Genomic DNA, 26,788 nt, shown 5'->3' with positions numbered 1-26,788 from the left:
TTTTAATAGCTGACAAATACTACAAACATCAAAAAATCCAAAAAAAGACAGTCCAGATTTGATACTGGCTCCATATTTTCAAAATTTGTATCTCCTCCACCACCTCCAAACTTCTGGTGTTGGACATTTGAGATTTTTTTCCTATCACGATGTCTCTGTTCTTGGTCTTTGTGTCACGGTGTCACTAAGTTGTGGGGTATTTACCAACACTGACAACCAATTCTCCTGACACCAACTGGGTGTCCAACAATTCAGTTCAATCCTGACACCATCTGCCTGGAGTTAGTGTCAGATCCCACAAATTAAAGGGCTCAGTCCCACAAGACCACCTCCACTTCAGACACCAATCTTAAGTACTGGGTCACCCATATTTCTGATTGACTGGCAATAAATCTAGTCTTCCTACAACTGCCTCAATAATTTGCTAGGTTCCATAATTTGCTAGAATGGCTCACAGAACTCAGAGAGGCACTTTTCTTATATTTACCAGTTTATTACAAAGGACACAACTCAGGAACAGCCAAATAGAAGAGATGCATAGGACAATGTATGGGGGAGGGGAGCCCATGGAACTTCCATGCCCTGTGTTCACCTGTCTGGAAGCTCATCAAACCATGTTCAGGAGTTTTTATAGAACTTAGTCTTCAACCCCAACCACCTCCCGTTCTCACAGGTGGTGAGTGGGACTGAAAGTTCCAGCCCTCTAATCACTGGGTCTTTCCCGGGGCCAGCCCCATCCTGAGGCTATCTACGGGCCCCGTCCCAAATTACCTCAGCATCAACTGAGGTGTGATCAAAAGGGGCTCATTATGAGTAACAAAAGACACTCCTATTACTTAGGAAATTCCAAGTGTTTTAGGAGCTTTGTGCCAGAATCAGGGATAAAAACCAAATATATCTCTTATTATACCACAATTGGAATAGTGGGCAATAAGAGTATTCCTGGAAGCCATTCCTACACTTGGATGCCTAGCAACAGATTAACCATCATGAGCATAACTACGAGCCACATAAATACATTCCATGAAACCCAAACTAAATGCAACCCTAACCCTATTACCAGAGCTGGATCCTCGAGACGCCTGTGGTGATTCAAGACACTCATATGAGGGAAAGTGTTGATGGAGACATAATCTAAATGGAAAGAGACAGTGGAGTCAAAAGATTGAAGGGAAAATGCATTACTTTTGAAAAATTTTACAAAAACATAAGCTCATGTAAACATATTGCTAGGGCCTCTTTCAGGGACCATGGAAAATGCCTGTGCAAGTGGGTCACTGAAGTTTAAGCTTCACTAGCATCATTGTAAATCTGCCCCTGCAGACATGTGAGGGAAAATGAGAGTCAGGTCTAAGGAGGACACTTGAGAGAAGTTTAATTACTCTAATTACCCTTGGGTGATTTCTCCAGAGCCTGAGTAAAGATTTCACTTGCTTCTAATTACATTTTTACGCCCGATTGGTAATTCTTTGAATTGAGTCCATGAGACTGGATTATGAGTAGCCCCCGAATCATACAGGTTATAAGATAACTAGATGATAGTAAATAGACCTTTGACTTGGGTAGATGGTAAAGACCGAATGTTTCAAAAAAGTTGTGAAAACTTGAATTTGCATATGTTTGTCAGAAAACAAATCTGGCCTGAGGAAAAATGAGTTGTAAACATCAGAAGTGGGACAATTCTTTATCTTCTACAAAGCTCCATATTCCCTTCAAAGTTAAGCATATTTTAGAATTGGTCAGATATTAATTGATATAATGGCTTAGCAAAGAAAAAGCAGTGTGGTTTTTTTGGTTGTTTAAAAGTTATGAAAAAAATTTCTTGAGCATTTTCTATCAAATTTATTACCAAAGCTACCTTCCATTTTAATATGAGAAAAGGCTTCACTGAATACAATGAGCTATCAAACCAGAAAGTGTACATGTGGACACATATTTATGCATTGATGAGAATAATTTTAAAAATCAAAATTTGGTATCTATTGGTTCTAGATTCTTTTTCTCTAAAGTCTCATATTTACAGAAATAGCATTGGTTTTTTTATTTGATACAGTCCTTAATTTGTCGGCTTGCTAAAGGTGATCTATAATAATTGATGATAAAAATGAAATAGATATGGAATCAACATTACTGAAGACCTATAAGACCTATAGAAAGTTTTAACATTGTTCATTTTTTTCAGGGCTACACTTAACCAGTGGGAGTTATTTTTTAAAACATCAATTTATTCAAATTTTTGAAAAGAGAAGCATCCTCTTAACTGGAGAAGCTATATTTGAATATAAAGACGAAACATTACTTGAGTAATTTAGTTATTCTGCAGAGAATTAGAATCTTTTTTAAACCATAGATATCATTGGTTGTTTTCATTAACTACAATACAAAATGAACAATGCATTTTAATTAAGACAAGGATATTGGGCCTTTTCTTATTTAGAAATATCAGTTTCTCATTAACTAGGCAAAAATTAGAAGAGTATTTTTGCCAATACTGCTAGACTGCATCATAGAATCTGTGGAAAATGCCCTCTTTGTCTTTACCAGGAGTCACGTTGTCCCAGGCCTGACTCCCATTTGGACAAATCTTTCTTCTGCTGAATGTCTTCCATTTGCTCCTCCAGATCCATTCTCCACCATCTCCACCCTGCTCGGTACCCCAGGAGGCTGATGATTATGCTTTGCATCAAATAGATTCCCTTGCCCTTTGGCTTCCTGTTAAGTTCATCCAAAAGGAGGCATTGGCAGGAGATAAGAGGGTGGAAGGAGAGAGAGGTCAGGGTATTATTCCCAAGGCTCTCTCCCTAGGGGACTGTGGGTTGACAATGGCTGCTAGGCAGCTCTTTTCTTAGCTTACAGGTCTTGCCAGATTCTAGTAAATTCTTGTCCTGTCCTTTCTGGAGTGGTAATGCCTTCCTGCTGTTGCCAACTCTAAGGTTAGTTTCCCTTTGTCTTGCTCACACCTTTGTAAACAGTCCAGTCATTAAATGTCTTGATCACCCTTTGGGTGTACTCTGTTTTCTGCCAGAATCCTGGCTGATTGACTCATCTCCCACTCCCCTGATCCCTTCAGAGTTCAAGTTGTCAATAAGATGATCTGATAACCAAACTCAGATTGATGTGCTAACTGTGGCCCATGTCTTTACTATTTATCTTAGAAACAAGTCCAAGTTTGAGTCACTTCTCACAAAACCACCTTTGACCTCATCCCCTCCATTTAGTTATTTTCCTTGTTCCATCCATCCTTGGTCAAGCTTCTCAAGAGCAGTTCATACTCAGGACCTCTGCCATCCACATTCTCCTTCATGCCTCAATCCCATCTTCTTCCAATCTAGTCTTCATCCTCACCACGCCACTCAAGTCCTTCTAGAAGTCATTAGTGACCCCATATTGCCATACTCAGTGGGGACCTACTAGTCCTCTCACTGCATTTGACATTGATAACCACTGGTTACTTTCTAAAATTATCTTCTCTCTTTGCTTCTACATCATTTTCTGACCATGCCTTTCCTTTTGTTTCCCCTTTAAAGTTTCATGTTCTGTAGGGCTGTCTGTTCAGCTGTTGTTTTCTCTCCACCTGCTTTCTCTGGGGATTTCATCTATCTCTGTTGCTTCAACTTCCCCTGAGTACAGATGACTCTAGAAGTCCTATCTCCAGGGCCAGCCTCTCTGCTGGGTTTCATTGTCTCATTCTAGTTCAGGGGACACTAGAGCAACCCATGTCCCTCAGGCACCTCAATTCAAGATACCCAGTCAAAATCACCACCCTGTTCCCTTCAATCTAAGGTATCTTTGATCGTCAGTACACCATCATTTTATAAACTATTAAGAAAAAGAAATTCCAATTATCATGGTAAGATTGCATCAAATATGATGCATCCTAACTTCAGAGATAATAAAATATAAAGAAAATGTGCATCTTGGAATCTATGAAATACAGCAGACGTCTCTGTCCTTCCTCACGTGTTCCCTATCTTAATTAGTGGCAGCGTCATTCTCCGCATCTCTCAATTCAGAATCCTAAAAAGAACATGTAATGAACAGTTTTATGCATCACCTTGGCTAGACTAGAGTACCTAGCTGTTCAGTCAAGCACTAACCAGGTGTTGCTGTGAAGGTATTTGGTAGATGTGATTAACATCTGCTATCAGCTGACTAAGTAACGGAGGTTATTTCAATAACGTGGATGGTTTTGACCCAGTCAGTTGAAAGGCCTTAAGAGCAGAGCGGAGGTTTCCCTGAGAAGAGGACATTCTGCCTGTGGCCGGTCAGTGTCGGTTCCTGCCCAAGCGTTTGCAGCCTGCTCTTCCTCACGGCTGCTCTACAGCCTTCAGACTTGCCTACCCAGCCCCCATAGTTGCATAAGCCAATTCCTTGCTAGAAATCTCTCTCCCTCTCTTGATTCAGCCTCCACACTTAGACACCACGCCTTGAAAACGAGTCTTTATGTTATCTCATAAATCTACCTTCTCCTTTCATGTTGACAGCCTCCGTTCAGCTTTCATCGTCTCTTGCTTTGACTCTAGCAACAGCATCTTGATGGAAATAAATCACTGCTTCAAGTCTTCCCCATCTCCCACTCAGCCTTCAGATTATCCCAAGGGACTTTTCTCTCTCTTGCTTAGAACACTTCACCGGTTCTCATCGCCTACAAGATGAAGCCCAAGTGTCTGAGCGGGGAATATACATCCTTTCAGGAGCTGGTCTCTGAAGCGGTTAACTCCTCCCACGCTCACACTGATTGCTCAAGCAATGCTGAACACAGTCGTCCCCATTCTCCTCGGGGGATGTGTTCCAAGATCCCAGTGGATGCCTGAAACTGTGGCTAGTACCAACCCCTATATATACTATGTTTTTCCTATACATATATATTTGAGGTGTAACAGCAAAACTAGCATGAATTTCTTTTTATTTCTTCACAATTTCACAGATAGAAGATTTGTTCTTACTATAGATTTTAGCAACCTCAGCATACAATTTTTTTTCTTATTAAGTAGAGAACTTTCACCTTTTCACCTAAAGGAAGCACTTTACAGTTTCTCTTTGGGCATATCCGAATTGCCAGCATCACTACTCTTGTACTTTGGGCCCATTATTAAGTAAAATAAGGGTGACTTGAACACAAGCACTGCGGTACCACGACAGTCAATCTGATAACTGAGACGGCTACTAAGTGACTCATGGGTGGTGGCGTGTACAGCAAGGATCTGCTGGACAAAGGGATGAGTCACGTCTGAGCAGGACAGAGCGGAACTTCGAGAGATTTCATCACGCTACTCAGAACAGCACAAAATCAAAAACTTATGAATTGTTTATTTCTGGAATTTTCCATTTAATATTTTTGGACTGTGATTGACCACAGGTAACTGAAACCACGGAAACCGAAACCATGGGGATAAAAGGGGACTACTGTATGGTATCTCATGCTCTACACCTTTTTTTTTTTTTTTTTTTTTTTTTTTCTGTGTTTTATTTTTTGTTTATTGCAGTAACATTGGTTTATAACATTGTAAAAATTTCAGGTGTACATCATTGTACTTCTATTTCTGCATGGACTACATCTACACCTTTATACACACTATTCCCTTGACAAAATGTTTGTTCACTCTTCTAGTGTGTTTGATAAACTCTTTAAAAAAAGAAAAAGACAAGTATTTTCTCACAGTTCTGGAGGCCAGAAGGCTAGAAGTCCAAAACCAAGGCGGCAACAGGGCCACACTCTCTCCACAGGCTCTGGGGAGGATCTGTTCCAGCCCTGTCTCCCAGCTTCTGGTGGTTCTCGCAATCCTCGGTGCTCCCTGGCTTATAGACACATTCAACCTCTGCCTCTGTCTCCACGTGGTGTTGTCCCTGTGCGTCTGTGCTGATAAACTCTTTTTCATCCCTTAAAACTTAGCCCAGTGTTACCTCCTCCTGGTAGCATTTCCAAACCTCAATGAATATATTTCATATTTTTAATTATATTTTTTTAAAAGGATTTGGATATAATGGTTGAAATTCCTTACTTTGTATCGTTAAAAAACAATAGAAAAATTTATAGTATTATTTGGCAACAAATGAAAACATAAGGATAAATGTCTAGTCTATCAATTATCTAAAGACTTAAAGATCAGTTTTAAATACTTTCACATTGTGTTACAGACAGGGCCATCTAGACCTCAACTACATTAGGTCCATAAATTCTAATAAGACCAATTGATTTTATGAAATTTTATGACCTATAAATCATTAACATGTGGGAATTTAACACTAAAAGTTACACTTTGATTTTAAATATACGCTGAGAAACTCTGTCCAGAAATGAAGCAAACAGAACCGCACTATGACAAAGAATAGATGTTGGAGTCAGGAGAGAAACCCGGTTAGGAAAAAAAGAGCAACATATGCTACAAATAAAAAAATGCATCCTTTGTTGAAATTATTGACTATGCTATGGATCATTTTTAAATATCATAAATTTAAAATCAGTTTTTATTATAATTTCTACTCATAAACTGACTTTGACATTACCTTACGTTTGAGTAGTATATGCAATTTTACTTTTTATACCTTAAAGTACATAAACATCAGGTTTAGGAATAGATACAATGAAAAACACTTGGAGGTATTAAATGATATTTTAACATGTCTAGACTATGAATAAATCACTTCTTTCATAGCCAGAAGAAAAGTCATCAGAAGAAAACTAATGTGTATCACCAGTTCTCATGGGAATATTTGTTCCATTAGGAGAAGTATATGAACGGCATCCATTAAGAGTTTATAACTGCAGAAATATGGAAATGTGAATTTCAAAATCCACAATATGATACTGTGTGCAGTCTAATTTTAGGATGACAAATTGGAAAGTTTCCTCTGTGTCCACAAATAAAAAACACCCAGATATTAACATTTCAGTGTTATTTTCTTCTCGGCAGTTTTCTACAAAATGAAATAGATGAACTACATTTTTGAATATACGTTATACCGTGGGGCTCAAAAAAAGCTATTTTGATTTTTTTTAAATTTTTATTTATTTATTTTTCCCCCAAAGCCCCAGTAGATAGTTGTACGTCATAGTTGCACATCCTTCTAGTTGCTGTATGTGGGACGCGGCCTCATCGTGGCGGGAGAAGCGGTGCGTCGGTGCACGCCCGGGATCCGAACCTGGGCCGCCAGCAGCAGAGCGCACGCACTTAACCGCTAAGCCACGGGGCCGGTCCACGATTTTGACTTTAAATGAAAAAATGTAGACCATGAACAATTAATTTTTCATGGATTGGCTCTTGTGCAAAAACCTCTGGCTCCCTACTGGGTTATATACAAATGAGCAAAGGTTCTAGCAGAACCAAATGGGCCTCAACCATATGTGTCAATTACTTCATAAACACACGTTAAGACCTTTCACAAAGAAAAGAGGAAACTTGTTAGTGCTGTGATGACCAAGTCTGCTGGATGACGGTGGAAGGATTAGGGAGGGAAAGGTGTGCTCAGACTTCCTCAGGCCCATAGTAATGTTCGCTGGATCATTGTTAAATCCTTTGACAGAGATTAAGTGTAGGCCGTCCATGGAGCACACAGAGCTAAATTCTAAATCAATACACAATGGATCAGGAAAGACATGGGAAAAGTCACTAGGATCTGAGGCCAGCAATGCTTACCTGTATCCTGATGAAAGTATTAAAACAGCTAAAGAAAGAATTTGTCAGTCAGAAGGAGGATTAGCAGTTAGCAATAGAAGCACAGACAAAACGACAGAAAGAGAAATTTTGAGGCTTTTCAAGCATCTTATGTGAACAGCCTAATATTTTAAATTTTCAACAAGCTAAGAAAATAAGAAAAAATTGATGTATAAAAATCAGCTATTTTTAAAAAACATGTTAACATCCAGTGGTGTAATACACACAGTGAATTTGGATGCATAACTAGACTTCACTATGGTCTAAACGTAATTTCAGGGTGCAAGCCACATCAACTAGTACAGTTCCCATTATGTGGTCAGTTTGGCTCAGTTTTCCAGGACTGAATTCTGAAGTCATTTCCAGAGGGCTCTTTCAGATTGCTGACCCCTCCACTCAGGACTCTTGTGCCTTCCTGAATCCTCACCCCTCCACTCTCCAGTTAGGCCAAACTGGGCCTCTATGTCCTGCTTCCTTTCTTCATCCTCTTCACCTCCTTTGTGTCTCATTGACATAAATTTTTTTCCAGCCTGTTTTTCTTTCCTCTTAATTAATTAAAACTTTCAGTTTTCTTTTTGCTCTTTCTACCAATTCCTATGTAAGATTATTTTTTAAAAATTTTACCTCCCAGCTTGATTATGTCACTATGACTATGTCACTTAATCATACTCCTACCTTTGGCTTTCCAAAAGCACCTCATAAAGGGATGAGAAACCATTCTCATGCCTCCTATTTCCCAAATCCGCCCGGAATCTCCCAGCCCAGCCAGGGGAACCTCTTGAGTCCCATGGGGTTAGGAGTGAGAGGTTAGGTGTGATTGCCCTTGCTTCGTGAACTCTTGTTGAGAGTTTTGGCATCTATGTTCACAGTAGTTTTCTTTTTCCTTCTATCTTTGTCCGGTTTTGGTGTCAAGGTGACCTTTCTGTAGGTCATCTCTGCCTGGCCCACTTGGCGCTGCTCCCCCAACCTCCTGCTGTCCACGTGGTCCTGGTCCAGGCCAAGAGCATTCTCAGGAAGGCTTCCTCCAGTGCAAGCTGTTGCATCTCTCTAGCCCTCCACACGAATAAGCTCATGGACAGAGTGGTTCAGGGGCAGAGTACCAAAGCCTTCAGTGCACGTGTAATGGGCTATGGGGGACGGGGAGAAGCTGACCACATCCTTTCTTCACCCAGGTACTCCTCAGCACAGCTCAGCGCCAGGCCGTCTGTGAGTCAGCCACCCTCAGCACTTGCTGCAGGTCGCTGGGCCTCGCCCAAAACTCAGCTCACACCCTCCAACCTTATGGGTGACTCTCTTCTGTGTCCTCCTCCCACTGGCTTTAGGGGAGGACTATTCAAAAGCTGAGGGACAGAGGAGTGAGAGGAGGATAGTTGCTCTTTGCTTTCCTCCAAAAGCCTCCAGCCCTCTCAGTACAGTCAAGGGAGGCTAGGTTTTGATAGAAGGTTTTCTGCAATGTCTCCTCTTACTAAACCCCTTGGGAGTGATGGGCTATCTATGGTTGTTTCTTAGAACTTAAAACAGAACAGAGTCCACAGAAATCCCGGTACCTTCCCATGACGGTTGGGTGGGGGAAGGGCAAAGGGCATTCTACAGTAACTCCAGGTGTCTTAGTCCCTTTGTGCTGCTATAACAAAAATACCATAAACTGGGTGGCTTTTAAACAGCAGAGATTTATTTCTCACAGTTCTGAAGGCTAGGAAGTCCGAGATCAGTGTGCCAACAGACTTGGTGTCCGGTTAGGGCCTGCCTCCTGGTTTACAGACGGCTGTCTTCTCACTGTAACTCCACATGGCAGAAGGGGCTAGGGAGCGCTCTGGGGTCTTTCCCATAAGGGCACTAATCATTCACGACGGCTCCATTCTCACGACCTGAGCACCTCCCAAAGGCCCACCTCCAAATACCATCACCCTGGAGTTTAGCATTTAATATATGAATTTTGGAGGGAACACAAATATTCAGTGTATGGTATCAGGGGAGCAGGAAAGGACTATCTATTGGTTTTCTATATCCTCATGGAACACGTTAGAATGTGCACACAAAGAATCTTGAACCTCTTAAGGGCAAGTATCTCAGGTGAGGAGGACTGTCAATTTATTAGGTTCTTTTTAGTTTCTAAATTATTCATGTTTGGAAATTCTATAAATAAGCATGTATTCCTTTTGTAATCATAAACAACCAAAAAAGATTATTATTATTTTTAAAGAACTCTCTTCTGTAATCAGAAACTTCTTAGATTTAAGAACATCATTCAGGGGCTGGCCAAGTGGTGTAGCAGTTAAGTTCATGCACTCTGCTTCGGTGGCCTGGGTTTCGCCGGTTTGGATCCTGGGCACGGACCTACTCACTGCTCATCAAGCCATGCTGAGGCAGCGTCCCATACAGAAGAACTAGAAGGACCTACAACTAGCACATATAACTACATACTGGGGTTTTGGGGAGAAAAAAGAAAAAGAGGAGGATTGGCATCAGATGTTAGCTTAGGACCAATTTTCCTCAAAAAAGACACACACACATCATTCAGGAGAATGTGTTCAGTGCTTGCTGGTCTGGTCTGTATGTTAAATGAACAGTACATCATGACCAGGGGGAGGATGTGATACACACATCTCTCCCTGCCCAGATGCCTCACCTTCTCTCCCAATTTTCCTGATCTAAACTACTACTGAAGCCAGGTGCCTGAGGGTTACTGTAAATATTCAGTAAGAACACGACTACCCTTCAACCTTGTTCCCAACACAGACACAGATGACAAGAAGCTAATCTTGTTAATTTGCTGCTTTCTTGTTTAACCTGAGGGGTGAATCAAGGGTCACAAGGATTTATGAGATTGTTTTGCAGAAGAAAAAGAATGCCTTTAAGGAAGTTATGCTCACCAGATAACCAGCCCCCATCTGCTGCTGACCTCCAGAAGTCTGATTGCACAAGGGCTTATCTGGAGTGAAAGAAACACGGATTTCCCCTTTGTTTCTCCAAAACTCCTCCTCCCAAGCCCCTTAGCTCTATGAAGACCCCTGCTTTCCTCTTTTGTTTTAAGGCAGATTTGAGAGAACCTATCCTCCCGCCTTCTCGTTTTGGCCAATTTTAATAAAGCTTTCTCCATCTCCAAGCACCAGTGTCTCAGTGATTGGCTTATTATGCATCAGGCACACAAATTTGAGATTAAGGGTTTGGTATCACTACTATCCTTATAATTAGTCACTCTTGTCAGCAACAAAGGTTTATAAGGCTTTTCCAACCTAAGCAACTGACCAGTACTACCCTAATACTTAGGTGTTCAGAGTCAGCAAATCGGTGAACCCAGCTTATTAAGTGGGCTTAATTCAATGGAGGGTACATCAGATATTAAAAAGGTTCAGTCCGGTCTCAGTAAAAGCTTCAATTTCACATAAAATTTAAAGTGGTGGGGAAGATCATGGTCTTTAATTCTTTGTCTCCCTCCTAACCATGAATTCCCCTTTATATGCAGAATTAAAAAGGGATGTAAGAGGAATTTATTCTACAACTTTTGGACTCCCTCAGCCAAATAAAATATTAATAAATGGATTGGAGTGGAAGAAGAGAAATTGAAGAGGTTTCTTTCATGAGAATTGCTACTGGTCCATGAACCCCAACCTCCAACCCCAAGGAGTGGTGTGTGCGTGGGGAATGTTGGGGTGGGATGTTACCATCTAACCCCTAGCCTAGTAAGGGAGCCCTCAAGGAACCCACTTGGAGAATGTGAAATATGTTTCCTACAACTGAGAGATACAGAGGGCTGGTGCCCAACTCAGGCCTGCAAGAAGCGAGAAGGACAGCAGACCAGGCAGTGCAGGCTGACTTCCTCAGGGAAGGGCTGATTGCATGGATGGTAGACGTAGGAGGCTGCAGTTACACTGGGACTGCCCTGTGCTCTCAAAGGTTGCTGGTGCAAAGATGTGCATGATCATTTCCTATAGAGGGGATTTGGGTTGTGTGGGGGAAAGGGTAAAAACTGGCTTTGGGTGGTTTAGATCTCTCCTCCAAGCCACGTGGGTCTCTAGCAGAGGATTAGGAGACCTGAGCAGGAAGAGGCAGAAGTAGGTGACCGCAGTACGCCCAGCAGCTGGTGAAGGAATTCCATCCAAGTGGCTACCCGGAATAGAGATGTCTCTATTGGCTTCAGGAAACTACAGGAGGGAGGTCTCCAGAGGGCGGACGCCCCACGGGAGAACGAGTGACGGTCCAACACGCAGGTCCAGAGAGCACGAGGCCAGCTCACGATGGTACCAGCGCCCGCTCACACCGTCTGCCGTTCTCGTCTTCCCTCCTCCTCCTGTCCCGGCAGGGAGACCCTCCGCTCCTCCCCACCGGCAGGACGGCAACCTGAAAGGGCCCTAGGCGGGGCTATCTCATCTCCAGATAACAAACTGTAAAGGGGTGGTGGGAGTCATCCGCACAGTTGTGTTTTGATTACATCACAAGTTACGTTGTTCAATTCAGTGACGGGTTATGGAGCCCCCTCGGGCGGCCCCGGGAAGCCACCCCGGAACCACTTCCCGCGCCTCCGCAGGGCCCAGGGCAGAATCTGGGGTTCACTTGTGAACATCAGCGGAACCCGCGACCTCAGCAGGACGCTCTCAGCTCAAACGCCGGCAGGCTATACGGTCGCCGTGGGAACTCACGGGCAGCGCACACCTGGACAGAAAGGCCGCACCACCACGCGACACGGCGGGGACGGGCGGCCAGCGCCCGCAGACCCGGCAGTCACCGGGCAGCTCGCCCCAGCGCCCGCCCGCCACCCTGTCCGGCCTCCGGGACGAACCACGCACGGGGGCGGCGGAAACCCCCGAGGCCGCTCGGACGCCCAGAACCGGCCCAGCGCTCCCGGCGCTACAGTTCCCAGTCACGGCCCCGCGGCCCGCCGCACCCTCGCCCGGAGCGCCGCGCCGAGGCGGCGGCGCGGACGTCACCACGCCCCGCCCCCGGGCACTGACGTCACCACGCTCCGGCCCGCCCCCCCGGCGCGCTGACGCCACCACGCCCCCTCCCCGCTCGGCGCAGGACGCTCGGGGCGGGGTCTCCGTGGCGACCGCTCGCTCCGCCCCTCCGCCCCCTTAACCTTTAGGGTGCGCGGCGCCCCGCCTCTCCCCTGCCGGGTCCTCGGACAGGAGCGAAGATGGCCGCGGTCGGCGCGGCCTCAGCGGACCTGGTGATCGGCTGGTGCATCTTCGGCCTCCTGCTCCTGGTAGGGGGCGCCGGGCACGGTTGGGGGCGGCCCTGAGACCCTCCGGCCCTGTCCGCCCCGCCCCCTCCTGGCCCGGACTGCGGGGGCCTCCCGCGGGGGGGCGGGGCGGTGGATGGGGGCGGGGGGAGGGGAGAGGGATGAGGGGAGAGGGAGGGGAGGGGGATGGGCGGGGAGTGCGGCTGATGGGGGTGGGGGGAGGAGGAGGGGAGAGGGAGGGAGGGGCGAGGCGGCGGGGTGGTAGAAAGAGGGCGGGGCGGCGCAGGGGAGGGAGGGGAGTGCGGCAGGGGTGGGGAAGGGGAGGGTGGGGAAGCGGCGATGGGGAGGGGAGGGGGAGGAGGAGGAGGGAAGGGGAGGGGAGAGGGGCGGTGGATGGGGGCGGGGCGCCGGGCTCCGCCACCCCTGCGGTCCTCCCCGCTGGCGTCCGGCAGAGTGTGTCCACGCTGGCAGCTCCTGCGCTCCCGACCCGGGTGGGTCTGGACGGAGCCGACCGGGGGACCGGGCCTGGCCTGCGGTCGTGTCCCGTGGTGGGGGCCGCGCTGCTCGCTCCCGTCCTCCGCGCTGGCGTGTGGACCCGGGGGCTCTGCGCCAGCGCTTCTTCCCGTGCCCCCGCCCCCCAGGTTGTCGGGTTTCCAGCCTTGTCTCTTGTGCCACCTGCCCTGGTGACGTGCCGCTCGTCCCGACGTTCCTCTGGGGTCTCTGACGGGTGTAGACACCTGTCTGTATCTACCACCCGTCTGACCTCGGTGCCCTTTCTCCGCCCTCTTACTCCTGTTCACAAGATGTGGACCCTAATAACCCAAGCGGCCTAGTTTTTACTTCCCTACCCTACGTTAAAACCCTTGGGTTTCTTTTATTTGGGAGTCCAGTTTGTTTCTCTTCGTACTCCCCTCCCCCCCACTTTCTCTCCCCTCATTGTCCTCCTCCTGTCCAGTTGTTGCTTCATGTGCCACACTATTTTGCCGCTTTGCGTCACAGAAACGAACAAAAACCAAAATTAAACCAAAAACCTGTTGACTTCAGTTCTGGAAATCAGGAATGTTTGACTCCACTACGGTGTCTGCAACCTATGTAGTATGTTTTGCTAGTAAATGTTGCAGCAGAAACTCTACAAAAAACAAGTGTGAAAACTTAAAGGCTTACTCCCTTCACTGTTCCAGAAAATAATACTGCCTTTACACTTGAACATGCTTTACTCCTCTTGATGAAGGAAATGGAAACCCTATAGGTTGGTTGTGGTCTCCAAAGTCCATCCAGTCCTGTACTTGGAGAGTTCATTGGCTCTTCCAGACCATCGTGTTCGGTTGGTTTTGAAGAAACAAACCAGCATGTAACAGTATCCAAGTCTAGTTGGATTATTTTGGCAGTTATCAGTTAATAAACATTTAATGTAGAGTAGTTGTGCTGTAAATGGTAGGAGACTGCAAATGAAACAAAATGTGGCCTTTAAGAGGGCCTGAAGATAGGTGGGAAAACAAAAGTTCTTGAAACGGGTATTTTAAGTACTGAAAACCAAAGTATGATTTTATACATGAAATAGGACTTCAGAGAATAGAAAACAAAATTGGAAGAAAGGGGAATTGAGGTAGACTTTGGATAGATGAAGAAGGGAAGGCATTCAAGTTGGTGATGTTACAGCAGGAATAAAGTGAGAAGGGAATTAAGGAGTTTGAAACTGGACGTTGGAGTGGAAGAAAGTAACAGGGGCCATCGTTTAATCTTCTGCAAATCTCTTTAATTCCCAGTTTATTAGAAGAGAGCTGGATTCTTGTGTCTGCTTCTGCATTCAGTCTCTTGACATGGTTCAAGTGTGTGAAGAAAACCCAGTTTTAGTGATGCAGCTGGAAGCAGAGGAGTATTTTTGGGTAGTTGTGGGTGCTGTTCTTTAACGCTACACGAAAGCTCATAGGTAATTGTGGGTGCTGTTCTTCAATGCTACACCAAAACTCAGTAAGCAGAAGCTCTTACGAGTTAGTTGCGATATGGAATCTGAAACCCTGTCAATGAACTTTTTGTGGTGTTACATTAAAATCCGTTGGTCCATGTTGCCCTTGGAATGGGTCTTTTCCCCGTGCATGGTTTTGTAACATGATGCATTGGTCGTTTAGAAAATACTGGTTCACTGAATTATGCAGATCTTCCAAATATGGATACATTTCATTACATAATATCAAAATATCACATTTGTTAATATCACCATTGATTTTTGTCAGCAGAAGTGTATCTCAGAAGTTAAGTATTGAGAAACTGTCAAGCTCACGGTTGTGGATGCAAGTTTTCCAAAATTCTAATTTTCATTTGAAAGCTTGAGTTTTATCATTGGCAACAAATAGCATCAGTTGTTTTTCTTGAAGCAATAGGTTCCATTTGTTCATTTCGACAAAATCTGCCAATGTCCAAGTCTGAATAACCATAGTTAGTTGCTTGTGCTTTCAAATAAACATGATATTCTTTGAAAAGAGTGCCTGGTTTGGCTTTCTGCTCTTTGCTGTCGAGGTGCGTTTCCTGGAGGCAGCCAGCACACCTGGGTGTGCCAGAGAGGACCTTGAATGCATACTTCACGTTTCCCCCCCACGGAGTATTAGAAAGACTCAAGGGTTAAAGTTTAATCAAGTTAGTTTTTACTGCTTCATCAAGCACAGTCTTAAGTTAAATTGTCCTTTTGCTTTTCCTTCTGTGAGAGGGTGGTGGTGAAGAATACAGTAACTGCTGGCACGGTCTGTTGCCTTTGTCTCGGTTCGTGCTTCATTCGCCAGCAGTTTTACCTACCATGGCTTATGCACCATGAGTGCAAATATCGACATAGTGAAAAATGACTAAGGTGACATTTTAGTAGTATTATGAGAATTGTTTTCAATTTGCAAATCCCCAGAAAGGGTTCTGGGACTGCCAGGGGTCTGGGGACTTTGTACTTTGAGAGCTGCTGCCAACCATCTGCTAAAGAATCTGAACCCTAAGATTGACTAGTTTTGTGATCTTGGGCAAACAGAATGGACTTCAGTTCTTCTGCCACATATGGGTTGGTTAGATTTGATTCCTCCAAGCTTATAATCTACTATCCGTGTTTACTCTATCAAATCTAAACCCTTCTAGCATTTTCCATTACTATACAAGACAGAATCTCCATTTCTGTAAAGCGAGTTGACTCTTGTTACTCAAAGTGAGGGCATCACCCGGGAACTTGTTAGAAATGGGAAATGTAAGACCCCAGCCTTATTGAGTCAGAACCTGCAGTTTAACAAGATTCCAGGCAGTATGTGTGCCCCTTAGTTTAGCAAACATTCTTCTGTTCTCATTCCTGCTTCTACCCCAGTGCTTCTCAACCTTGACTGCTCGTTGAAACCACCTAGGGACTTTTTAAAAACCCTAATGTCCAGACCATTTAAATCAGAAGCTCTTGGGAGGATAGGGACTGCTCTAAACCTTCCCTTGATACTTGTTAGCAAAATTGTATATTAGTTTCTTTTATGAAATGCTGTAAAAAGTTATTTTATATGTCGTTTAATAATAATTGCTGCTATTTGTTAAGCAGCTACTATGGCCCTGCACTGTGCTAAAAAAAGAAACCCTTTACATCTCATTTAATCCTTATAACCTGCTATGAAAGAAATATTCTTGTTCCTATTTTATGGATAAGAAAATTTGGTTTATTTTATAATATAGTAACTACTGATAGATTTAACCCATGTAAACAAAAAGCTGTTTGGGGTTCTCAGTTTTAAAACTGTAAAAGGGGGCCGGCCCTGTGGCGTATCGGTTAAGTGCACGCACTCCGCTGCTGGCAGCCCGAGTTTGGATTCTGGGCACTCACTGACGCACTGCTTGTCAAGCCATGCTGTGGCGGCGTCCCATATAAAGTGGAGGAAGATGGGCACAGATGTTAGCCCAGGGCCAGTCTTCCTCAGCAAAAAAAGAGGAGGATTGGCGTGGATGTTAGCTCAGGGCTGATCTTCCTCACACACACAAAAAGAGAAAAACTGTAAAGGGTTCCTGAGACCAAAAAGTTGGGGAACATCTGGCCTAACTGTCTGTCTCGTGTTGGCAGGCTGCTTCCACTGCAGTAACACCTATCACTTTGAAGATTGTAAAAGTGCAGATCTTTTTGAAATCCAACAAAAAGTTTATTGAACACTTTGTGTCACATACTGCTAAGGATAGAAAGATAAGGCTCAGCTTCCAATGACTTTAGAATAGTTTGAGGAATGTTTTAAATATTTGAAATTCATTTAAAAACAAGTCCATGAAAATATTAATATAAATAACATTTTATGAAAAATAATTTCCCAAACAGAAAGAAATTAGTAAAGTTTTAAGCCGAAATTTGAACCTAGGTCTTTTTTTTTTTTTTCGCTCCAACATCCAGGTTTCAAAGTCTACATTCCCTCGTCAGTTTATTTTTTCCTGCTGTTCTGAAGCCCACTGAAATGTTAGTAATATGAAGGAATTACATGCAACAACTTGGATGGATTTCAAATGCTTACGATAAGTGAAAGAAGCCAGACTCAAGAGACGACGTACTGTATGAGTACATTATGATGTTCTAGAAAAAGCAGGAGCTGTAGGGGCACATAGCAGATAGTGGTTGTCAGGGGCTGGAGAGTGGAGACGGGCGTTAACTACAGAGGCAAGGGGGATTTTTCTGCCCTATGGAGGGTGATGGAACTGTTCTCACATTTTGCGGTAGGAGAATTTGGGAGCTGTGACACTCGTTAGATGGTGCTGTTAGTTCAATTCAGGCTCCTGAACTAGATCCCCAGAGTGGAAGTAACCATTGAATCTACTGAAAGAGTGAAGAGACAATAGCGCTTTTGTCCCAGAGCTCTTTAGAGCTTACGTAAAACAGTGGTTTTCAAGTTTGGCTTGGATTGGAATCCTTGGGCTGTTGAAGTGCTGGTGCCTGGAGGCACCTCCCTCTGATTGGATTGGTTTGTGGGGAGGGCATAAGGGTATTTAAAAACTGCCAGGTGGTTCTAACACGCAGCCAAGGTTGTGGAGCACTGATTTTCTGCAATCCCCTGTGATTGAGTAGAGCAGAGGTTCTCGGAATGTGGTCCCTGGACCAGCAGCAGCCTCACCTGGAAACTTGTTACAAATGCAGATTTTCAGGCCCCACTGCAGACCTCATGAATCTGACAGGCTGGGGGTTGGGCCCAGCCTAAATCTGTGCTTTCACAGGTCCTCCTGGTGATTCCCATGCTGCCTACAGCTAGAGAATGGCGAGAGTAAGGTCCCAGCTCCCTGTTAGTCACTAGAAAGGCATTGGTGAACTGTTAAGAGTACCTGTTGATTCCAGACCCAATCTCAGTACCTCTGAGTGTACTTTTTCCCCACTGGAAAGTTTCTTGCAATGCACATGTATCCATTTTCACTGTTGACTTTTCTTTGTTTAATGCCCTTTAGAATTTGAATTATAGTATAATGTGCCAATTGCATGGTGATTACTGGCAGTTAATCTTTAGCTGAATGATACTCTTGAAACGTCGTAATGGGGCAAAAGTTAATTTCAATTCAAGTTATATTCTTTGATGCTTCAGTAGTAAGCATAGGATGGAACAACTTCTAGTTACATGTCCGTTAGGTTGGAGGATTGATACGAAAAAAGTATTCAGCGCTGGTTATAAGTATGGTGTTGTGTGAAATGATTAATGGATGCACTGTGTTCAGTGAGGATATATGTAACTGAACACTGTTATCGAAAACTTTTACTTTTTACTTTTTTTGTGTTTCTTTGCACCTGTGTGAGGTTATACTGCATTCATGAAATAGGCTTTGAAAATTATAAATCTTGAACAATTTTATAAGGGGTAGTGGACCTTCCTTGGACATCTAAAAGAACCTTTATTTGACATAAAGTTTCCCGTTAGAAACTTTCAAACACATACTAAAATCAGTTCTAGAGAGTAAAAACAGTAACAAAACATTTCTTCTTATTCTATTTCAGGCTATTTTGGCATTCTGCTGGATATATGTTCGTAAATACCAAAGTCAGAGGGAAAGTGAAGTTGTCTCCACCATAACAGCAATTTTTTCTCTGGCGATTGCTCTGATCACATCAGCACTTCTACCAGTGGATATATTTTTGGTTTCTTACATGAAAAATCAAAATGGTACATTTAAGGTAATTATTATCACTATGCGATTTTTTTGTTTCCGATTCTTGGCAATTGTGTGTGTGTATAGCAGTCTGCATATATTGTGCTTTCCTGTTGTCTCTGGGAATAAATGAGAGTGGACCTGCGGCACGGAGGCTGAGGCTGTGACAGCTGACGGGGAGGACTGGAGACAGGCTGTTAATTGACGTGAGAACTGCTAATCCGAGAACCCTCCCCGTGTGAAGAATGCCTTCTGTAATCTGAAAATATATTAACTAATTGTAGTAAGTCTTATGTTTGTGCCTCTTATAGCTCCCCTGAAGTCTGTTTGACTGGATTTGACTAATGCAATAAATGAATAATTTGGAGGGGCTTTGTGAGTGGCAGATCAGGATCTTAATCTCTGTTTCATGTTGAGCACTTTGGGTCAGTATGGTACAGAGAAAAGACCACAGGCTGGGGATCATGAGACCTGGGTTCTAATCTCGACTCATAACTCTCTAGCATGGATCTTTGGCCAAATCAGTTAACTGTTCTGTACTTCAAGGTCCTCATTTTTAGAATGTGGATGTTGGGCTGTAAGATTTCTGAGTTCCCTTTTAATTATGCAGAGTACTTTTGATTTTGTTACTCGCTTCTGTGAGGCAGGAACTGTGTCTTGCTTGTTGTTGTACCCTCATGTCTAATACACGGTGGGTACTTCAGTATTTGAGTGAAATAGGATTTCAATTATCTCAGTAATGCATGCTTCCAAAATAAGTTCCTGAATTGGCCTCATGGGCTTAAATCACTAGACAATGTTTTCATGTATTGTGGTTGTTGTGAAAATGACAGTTACTCTCTGTAGGTCAGTCGTTCTTTCAGCCAGTCTTAGTGGGCACTTAGGATGTGCCACGTGCTGTGTGAAGACAGTGACTAATGTGTCGGGCGTTTGCCACGTGTCAGACCAGTCCTACATGGTTTGTGTGTAGACAGCCCTGTGAGGTAGATAACATCGTCCGTGTTTGTGTGTGCACAAAACCGAGGGCCAGAGAGGTGGTTTAGCCTGCCTCAGGTCACACAACTTCAGGGGCTGGGGCTGGGGTTGGAGTCTGCGGTCGAGCTCCTTCCCTCACTGGGTGATACGTATGGTCTCAGTGGCGCTGTGTGGATACAGCGGTGGAGAGATATCTGATATAGACGTAGTGTTTCCCTTGTGTAATTATTGTTTGAAGAGGTTTTTTAGTTTTATTATTTTATTTTATTTTATTTTTTTGCTGAGGAAGATTAGCCCTGAGCTAACATCTGTGCCAGTCTTCCTCTACTTTATACGTGGGACGCTGCTACAGCTTGGCTGTAAGTCTGTGGCCGGGATCCTAACCCGAGAATCTGGGCTGCCGAAGCGGAACGTGCCAAACTTAACTGCTACACCATGGGGCTGGCCCTGGAGGTTCTTTAGTTTTGAATTTAGAATATTTGATATGTTTAGATTTTGTGGGGATATGTTTTCGTCTTGGAATTTCTAAAGTATTTTCATGAAATTTCTAACTATTTTCATGAAATTATGGACTCTCTCTTAGATTAGGTAGTTGTTCTGGGACCATAGTTAAATTAGTCACTTTTCTGGGTGCTAATTTTTTGTTTTTTTAATCTGAGATTCCATTATACTTATTTGAACAAGTCTCTTAGTTTACCCACCTACAGAAGTAAAAGTATCACCTGTAAAGGGTTAGGGCACTTGTTTTAGTAAGTGTCCCCTGAGAGAAGAAAATGCATGGCTCCAGTTAATGCACTTGTTTTATGTTTGTTGACTCTAATGTAGCACCAGTAATTAGCAGGGAAAAATTCTCTGTTAATGCTTTTTCCTCCACTTTTTGCAGACTTCTTTCTTTCATTATTAGGAGATTATTCAGTAATTGTATGTTCTCTTTCTTACTACTTGTCATTTACTTGTCTCTATTTAGGTCTGTTTTTAGCCCCCTCAGAGCTTATGTAATGTGTCAGCTTTTGCCCTCAGTGATTTGATACCTGTTTTCTTGATACCTTGCAACCTTCTGTTTCTCTTTCTCTCTCTCTTTTTTGGGAGATGAGGGACTAGTGTCATAAGAGTTTTCATTTGAAGGTGGCCTATGCTAATGCTCAGAAGTAGAACTGAAAAGGCTTTTTAAAAAGTTTTTCCCAATAAACTGCAGAAAGTATTTTCTCCAGAAAGTTATTGATGAGGTCTCTCAAGGTGCGTAGTGAGGGACAAGTGCATGTATTTAAGCATTAGTTCTTCAGACCTCATGCCACAGTTGTAAATTTAGCCATTTTAGAGTAAAAATATGCCACAGTGGCTTTTGTCTGTCCCACCTATGTTAGTTATGAGAAGTGTACAAGTTGGCATTGTTTTCCATGATGAATTATGTTGTATCCTAATTTTTACAATCTGCATTTCTTATTCCTAAATGAATATACATATTCTCTAACTTTCTCCATTTCTATCTCAAATGTTTTGAAGCCTCTGAACTGATTATGGACTTGCTCACAAGGTCTGGTTATTTGGAAACTCGTGATGTCAGTGATGGCTAACATTTGGCTTAGGAAGAGGGTGCCCAGGCTTCTCTGTGAGCAGGCAGCCAGGGGTACTTTCTCTGTCTTGTCTTAGTTGCTCCTTGCTTTCTCTGCCTTCTTATGGCAGGGGTATGTTGTAACAATGCCTGAAGTTGTTTCCACTGATTTTTGTTTTTCCTACACATGGCACTATGAATAATTTTAGCCAGATAATTTGTTTGTAGGTTATTTGTGAAATAATTAACTTTTTAGATTAAAAAAAAGAAAAAAGACCTTAAAGAATAACTCTTAAGTGTTCTATTACAGTGTATTATATATTTGGCCCATAACTGTGGATAGTGAGATACACAGAGTGTACCAGTCAAAAAGAAATCAGAAACTGACAGTAGCATGAATAAATATTTTTTATTGTATATAACATGTAAAATGTTAAAAAAATTAGTAGTTAAGCTATGGCATCAAAACATTTAGTGTTTTGGTAGCTAAAATGTTCATATCTTACTCCCCTTCCCCAATGATTAATCTCTTCATGGCCTCGTATTATAGTCATGCATCACTTAACAACAGGATACATTCTGAGAAATGTGTCGTTAGGCGATTTCGTCGTTGTGCAAACACCATAGAGCGTACTTACACAAACCTAGATGGTATAGCCTACTATATACCTAGGCTGTATGGTACTAATCTTATGGGACCACCGTTGTGTATTTGGTCTGTTGTTGACCAAAATGTTATGTGGTGCATGACTGTATTAGATGTCTGGGTTGAACTCTCTACTACTGCCTCATTCTTACTTTCAAATAGTGTATTCTTCATTGCACCTTAAATACATTTATTCACATAATATTTATTAAACACATAATACGTACCTGACACATGTGGGTGCTGGAGATTAACGATTAAAACAAATGAGGCTACTCTTCTCATGGAGCTTACATTCTGTGAGACCAGATCAACAGTAGACAAACAAAACAAGCTAACTTCACGGTTAGACATTCTGTGAGGAAATACAACAGATTGATGTGAGAGTCTAGTGAAGTTGTGGGTAATTCAGATGAGAGGCCAAATTGCTGAAGTAGACTAGACTGCTGAGGTTACTTGAGATGAGACCTGAATGAGGAGGAGCCAGCCAGGTGAGAGCCTTTAGGGGGAGGGAGCAGCAGATTCCAGCCATTAGGCAGGGATGAGTTTGGCCTGTTTGGCTAAAGTGTGGCGTTGGGGCTTGTGCGTTGGTCCTAGCTGAGATCAAGAGGGAGGCGGGGGCCAGATTGTTTATGACTTTTAAATTATGTTACAAGAGCTGCATTTTGGACAAGTTACCTTCATAGGGCCTATTGTATATATTCAAGTGGAGGTGCCAAGTAGGGAGTCGAAGCTGCAGGGACAGCTTAGGGTTGGAGAGAAGTGTTTGGCAGTCGTCAGCGCCTGGATGGTATCAGCTGCGGGCCGACTAGTAGCTGGGGAGATTGAGTGGTGTGCGAAGGCTTGGCTTTGGACCACAGGTTGGAGTGCTCCATTGCGTAGAGGCCAGCTGAAGGGGAGAGGCTGCAGCCTGTGAGGTAAGAGGGAAGACAGAGGAGGGGGCTTATGGAAATCAGGAGAAGAATGTGATTCAGGAAGAGAGAATACTAGCTTTTTCGAGTGGTGTTGAGAGGCGTAGTGAGAGGGGTGGAGAGGTGACTGTTGGCTTTGCTCGGTGGTGACCAAAGAACAGGAAGAGTAACCTCAGTGGAGCGGTGGGGTGCTCAGGTTGGAGTGGGGTGACTGTAGTCAGGGAGGCGAGGACGTAGTGACAGGAAATGCTGACAGCTTTTCAGGTTTGTTCTCTAGGGCAGTAGGAGTAGGGTCAAGGAAGGTGTTTTGTGTGGTGTCTCTTTGTTGTTTAATGGAAGTTACTAGAGTTTGTATGCTTTAGGATTCTGTAGAGGGGGAGAGATTTTTGAGAGGGGCGAGAGGATCTCTTTGCAGGTGCAGTGTCCTTGAGAAGGTAAAGGGGTTGGGGTCTCAGAGTGAAAGGACTGGCCGTAAATAGGGGTACGGGCCCTTGGCAGAAGGAAGGCCTGGCATTTGGATACAGATGAAGGTAGGTTTTAGATTTGGTAGTAAGTTGAGTGAGCTCCTGTCTTTTCAGCTTCAAATTATTTTAGAGACCTCTAAGTCAGTGTTTCTCGACTATTGACATTTTGTGCTGGTTAATTCTTGCTTGTGGGAGGCTGTCCTGTGCACTGTGGATGTTTAGCAGGTCGTTGCCTCTACCCACCAGATGCCAGTAGCATGCTGGTCACTACCCCTGTCCCCAGTGACCACTCTGGCCAGGTGTCCCCTGGGGGACAGATCACCCCCGAGTGAGAACCACTGGTCTGAGGTGAGGTTATCACGTAAAATGGAGGAGAATCATGTCTAGTTTTGGGTTAGGCTGAGCATTTCAATAAGTCGTCTTGAAGGGTGGGAGAGGGAATTTCACATACACGACCCACTCCATCTTTTTTCTGTGAAATGGATATCTTTTTCCTTTCTTCTGAAGTGTTCTTTAATAGTCTTTAATTTAGTATTAGTTCTTGATTGTCTCACATTCCTTTGAGTCTTAAATGACTCTGAAGTTCTTTTTGCTCTCTACTTTGGGAGGCAGTGGTCACTAGTTTATAAAATATATCAAGGGCATTTGTTCTCAGAATGTAGAAGGAAGGTTTCATAAAGTAAGCTCTTTTGACAGTACATCATATACCTTGGAGGCAAGACAGTATATAAAAGCCAAATACACTAATAGTGCTTGAGTGATGTTGTATATTTTACACATATTTTTAGGTTTAAAATAGTAACAGTAATACTCTTATTGCCTCAAGATTTGGTTAAACAAAAGAACCTTGCAGGGTAAAAGGTACTAAATTTCAATGAACCTTGGCTTTAAATTACCTTCATATTTTCTACTTTTACTTTTTTTTCTGAGGTTGGGGTCTTGTTCAGCATTAAAGTTTAACTTTTAAGTGATTCTTGATGGGCACATTAATATCTGGGGTCATCTCAGAAGTTGGTAGGGAGCTCGCATAGGGATAGATGTAATTATCCTCTGTTTCAAAAAATCTTCAAGTTTCAAAAATCTTTTTTAACTTCTGTTTTGAGGCATAAACGATCACTAGAGAAACACAGGAGTCAGGAGCTGAAGCTTCGATTGTGTACGTATTCATTTGGTCCTGGAGTCATTGATGGAAACGTTTCCAGTTGTCGCGGAGAGGCCTCCCTGGTGCTTTCCCGTTCCCAGGCGCTAGCACTCTTTACACTTGGTTTCCATTTTTCTGTTTATGTACGCTGTTTCTTTCATTACACTTTTTAGACAAAGATTGCGTGTGTTAAAACTAGTGTTTGCGGCTCGTTCCGTTTCTCCTTACTCAGAAGTACTTCCTGGATATCCATGTATACCAGCTTACGTAGAAGATTTCATTGTTAATACATTTTACCGTTTCTCCCTGGGCACTGAGATTGTCTCCAGTTTTTGTTGTTGTTATTGTTTTTTAATATTGTAAACAATGCTACACTGAGTATTGTTGTGTAAAGGGCTCTTGGGTGAAAAATCACTAAGCATGACTTAGTGCAGACTGGAATGTAGGGGGATGAGGGTCAGCCAGTGCAGGGGTTCTTACGTACGTGGCATTCTGCAGAGCGGGGCGCTCCCCAAGAGCAGGAGCTTCAGCAGAGGTAGCTGCTCCTCCTCCTGTTCTCCCTTCTCGTAGGGCAGGAACCGGAATGGCCTCGCAGGTGGATAAGTGCTGTGGACCCGAGTGCCGAGTAGTGTGAGCTTAGATGCAAGCCCTTCAGGGGTGCTAGGACGTGGCGGTTGCTGAGCACCTAGAGACTTTGGGTCCCTTGGTCCCATGAGTCGTTGAGACTGGGTGCATCTCCTCCTACTGTGGGAAGGGGAGGCCCCATGTGGGCTAGCTTGTTGCCAGGCAGCCTGGTAAGAGCTCTTGAGGACATTCCTTGGACAGGCCTCCTTGTCTTTGAAACCTACCTGTGTAGTGATACCTGTCCTGATTTGTGTGAATCTTTTTAGGATAGATTCCAACAAAGAATGTCTGGGTCATCGAGTACCTTTCTTTCTATTACTGTGTAGGAGATGGCTTTTCCTTCATATTTGTCGCTGCTGGATATTATTAATGTTTTAAATTTTGCCACTTAGGTGAGTGAAAGGTTACTATAATAATAGATTTTCATGTTTTATTAATAAAGTCTTGTAATTGGCTAAATTCCTCAAATTCCTCATTGTTTGTCTTTTTCAAAAAATTTCTTAGCTCTTGCCTATATGTTTTTCAGATTACTATTAGAATCATCATATGAAAATACTCTACCTGGGGCCGGCCCCGTGGCTTAGCGGTTAAGTGCGCACGCTCCGCTACTGGCGGCCCGGGTTCGGATCCCGGGCACGCACCGACGTGCTGAGGCCACGTCCCACATACAGCAACTACAAGGATGTGCAACTATGACGTACAACTATCTACTGGGGCTTTGGGGAGAAAAAAAGGAGGAGGATTGGCAATAGATGTTAGCTCAGAGCCAGTCTTCCTCAGCAAAAAGAGGAGGATTAGCACGGATGTTAGCTCAGGGCTGATCTTCCTCACACACACACACACACACACACACACACACAAAGAAAAGAAAATACTCTACCTTCTAGTATTTTGGGATTTTGATTGGCAATATATATAATTTTTATAGATTAATATGGAGGGATTTGGTATTTACAGTCATTTCATGTATGAACATGGGACTTTCCATTTATTTAGATCTTTTTTATATTCTGTAATTTAATTTTCTTTATATAGTTAACATAAATTTTTAATTTAGCCTATTCTTAATTTTTTTTATAGTTTTTATTGCTATTGGAAAAATATTGTTCTTATTGTGCATCATGTGTCAGGGTTTTGCATTTGTAGTGCTAAATTTGGATTTTCTACATTTTTTTTTCTTTTAGGCATTTGTTAGTAAGAAATTCGTAGATGTTCATTGCTAGAGGTGTTTGTAGGTGAAAAAGAAAGAAAAACCGTAATTATTTTAGGAGAATTAAATGTTAATACCCTTCCTTAAGAGCCGTTTTAGTGGGCTGTTAATACTGACTTGAGCTCTTAAAGTGTTTATAGAAAAAAACTGACCTGATGAGCCTTGCTTCTTGATAGCAGTGGCTGGTCACCAAGACTCTCCAGGTTTAATCTTTCATATGCATAAAATTTAGGATATTTGACAAAAAGACTTGTTGTTATACCTCAGTTCTGATTCATTAGCATACAAGTTTTTTTTTATTTGAAAAGATTAATTTT

At 43.3% G+C, this 26,788-nt stretch overlaps 1 protein-coding gene across 1 annotated transcript in view; it reads left to right on the top strand.

Moving 5' to 3' along the window:
• The first annotated feature begins 12,710 nt into the window (after positions 1-12,710).
• LMBRD1 (LMBR1 domain containing 1) overlaps positions 12,711-26,788 on the top strand; it is a 113,509-nt gene continuing 99,431 nt past the window's right edge. Inside the window, exons 1-2 of the mRNA XM_004423982.3 lie at positions 12,711-12,858; positions 18,797-18,973. Of these exons, the coding sequence (XP_004424039.1) occupies positions 12,790-12,858; positions 18,797-18,973 (246 nt within the window). The 5' untranslated portion in view covers positions 12,711-12,789. The remainder of the gene's footprint in view (positions 12,859-18,796; positions 18,974-26,788) is intronic.

This window comes from Ceratotherium simum, chromosome 13 (assembly GCF_057802395.1).
Source record: "Ceratotherium simum simum isolate JZ-2026a chromosome 13, ASM5780239v1, whole genome shotgun sequence".
NCBI classification, from domain to species: Eukaryota; Metazoa; Chordata; class Mammalia; order Perissodactyla; family Rhinocerotidae; genus Ceratotherium; species Ceratotherium simum.
Note: the sequence above shows the minus strand (reverse complement) of the source record. Positions and strands in the feature narration are given on the sequence as shown.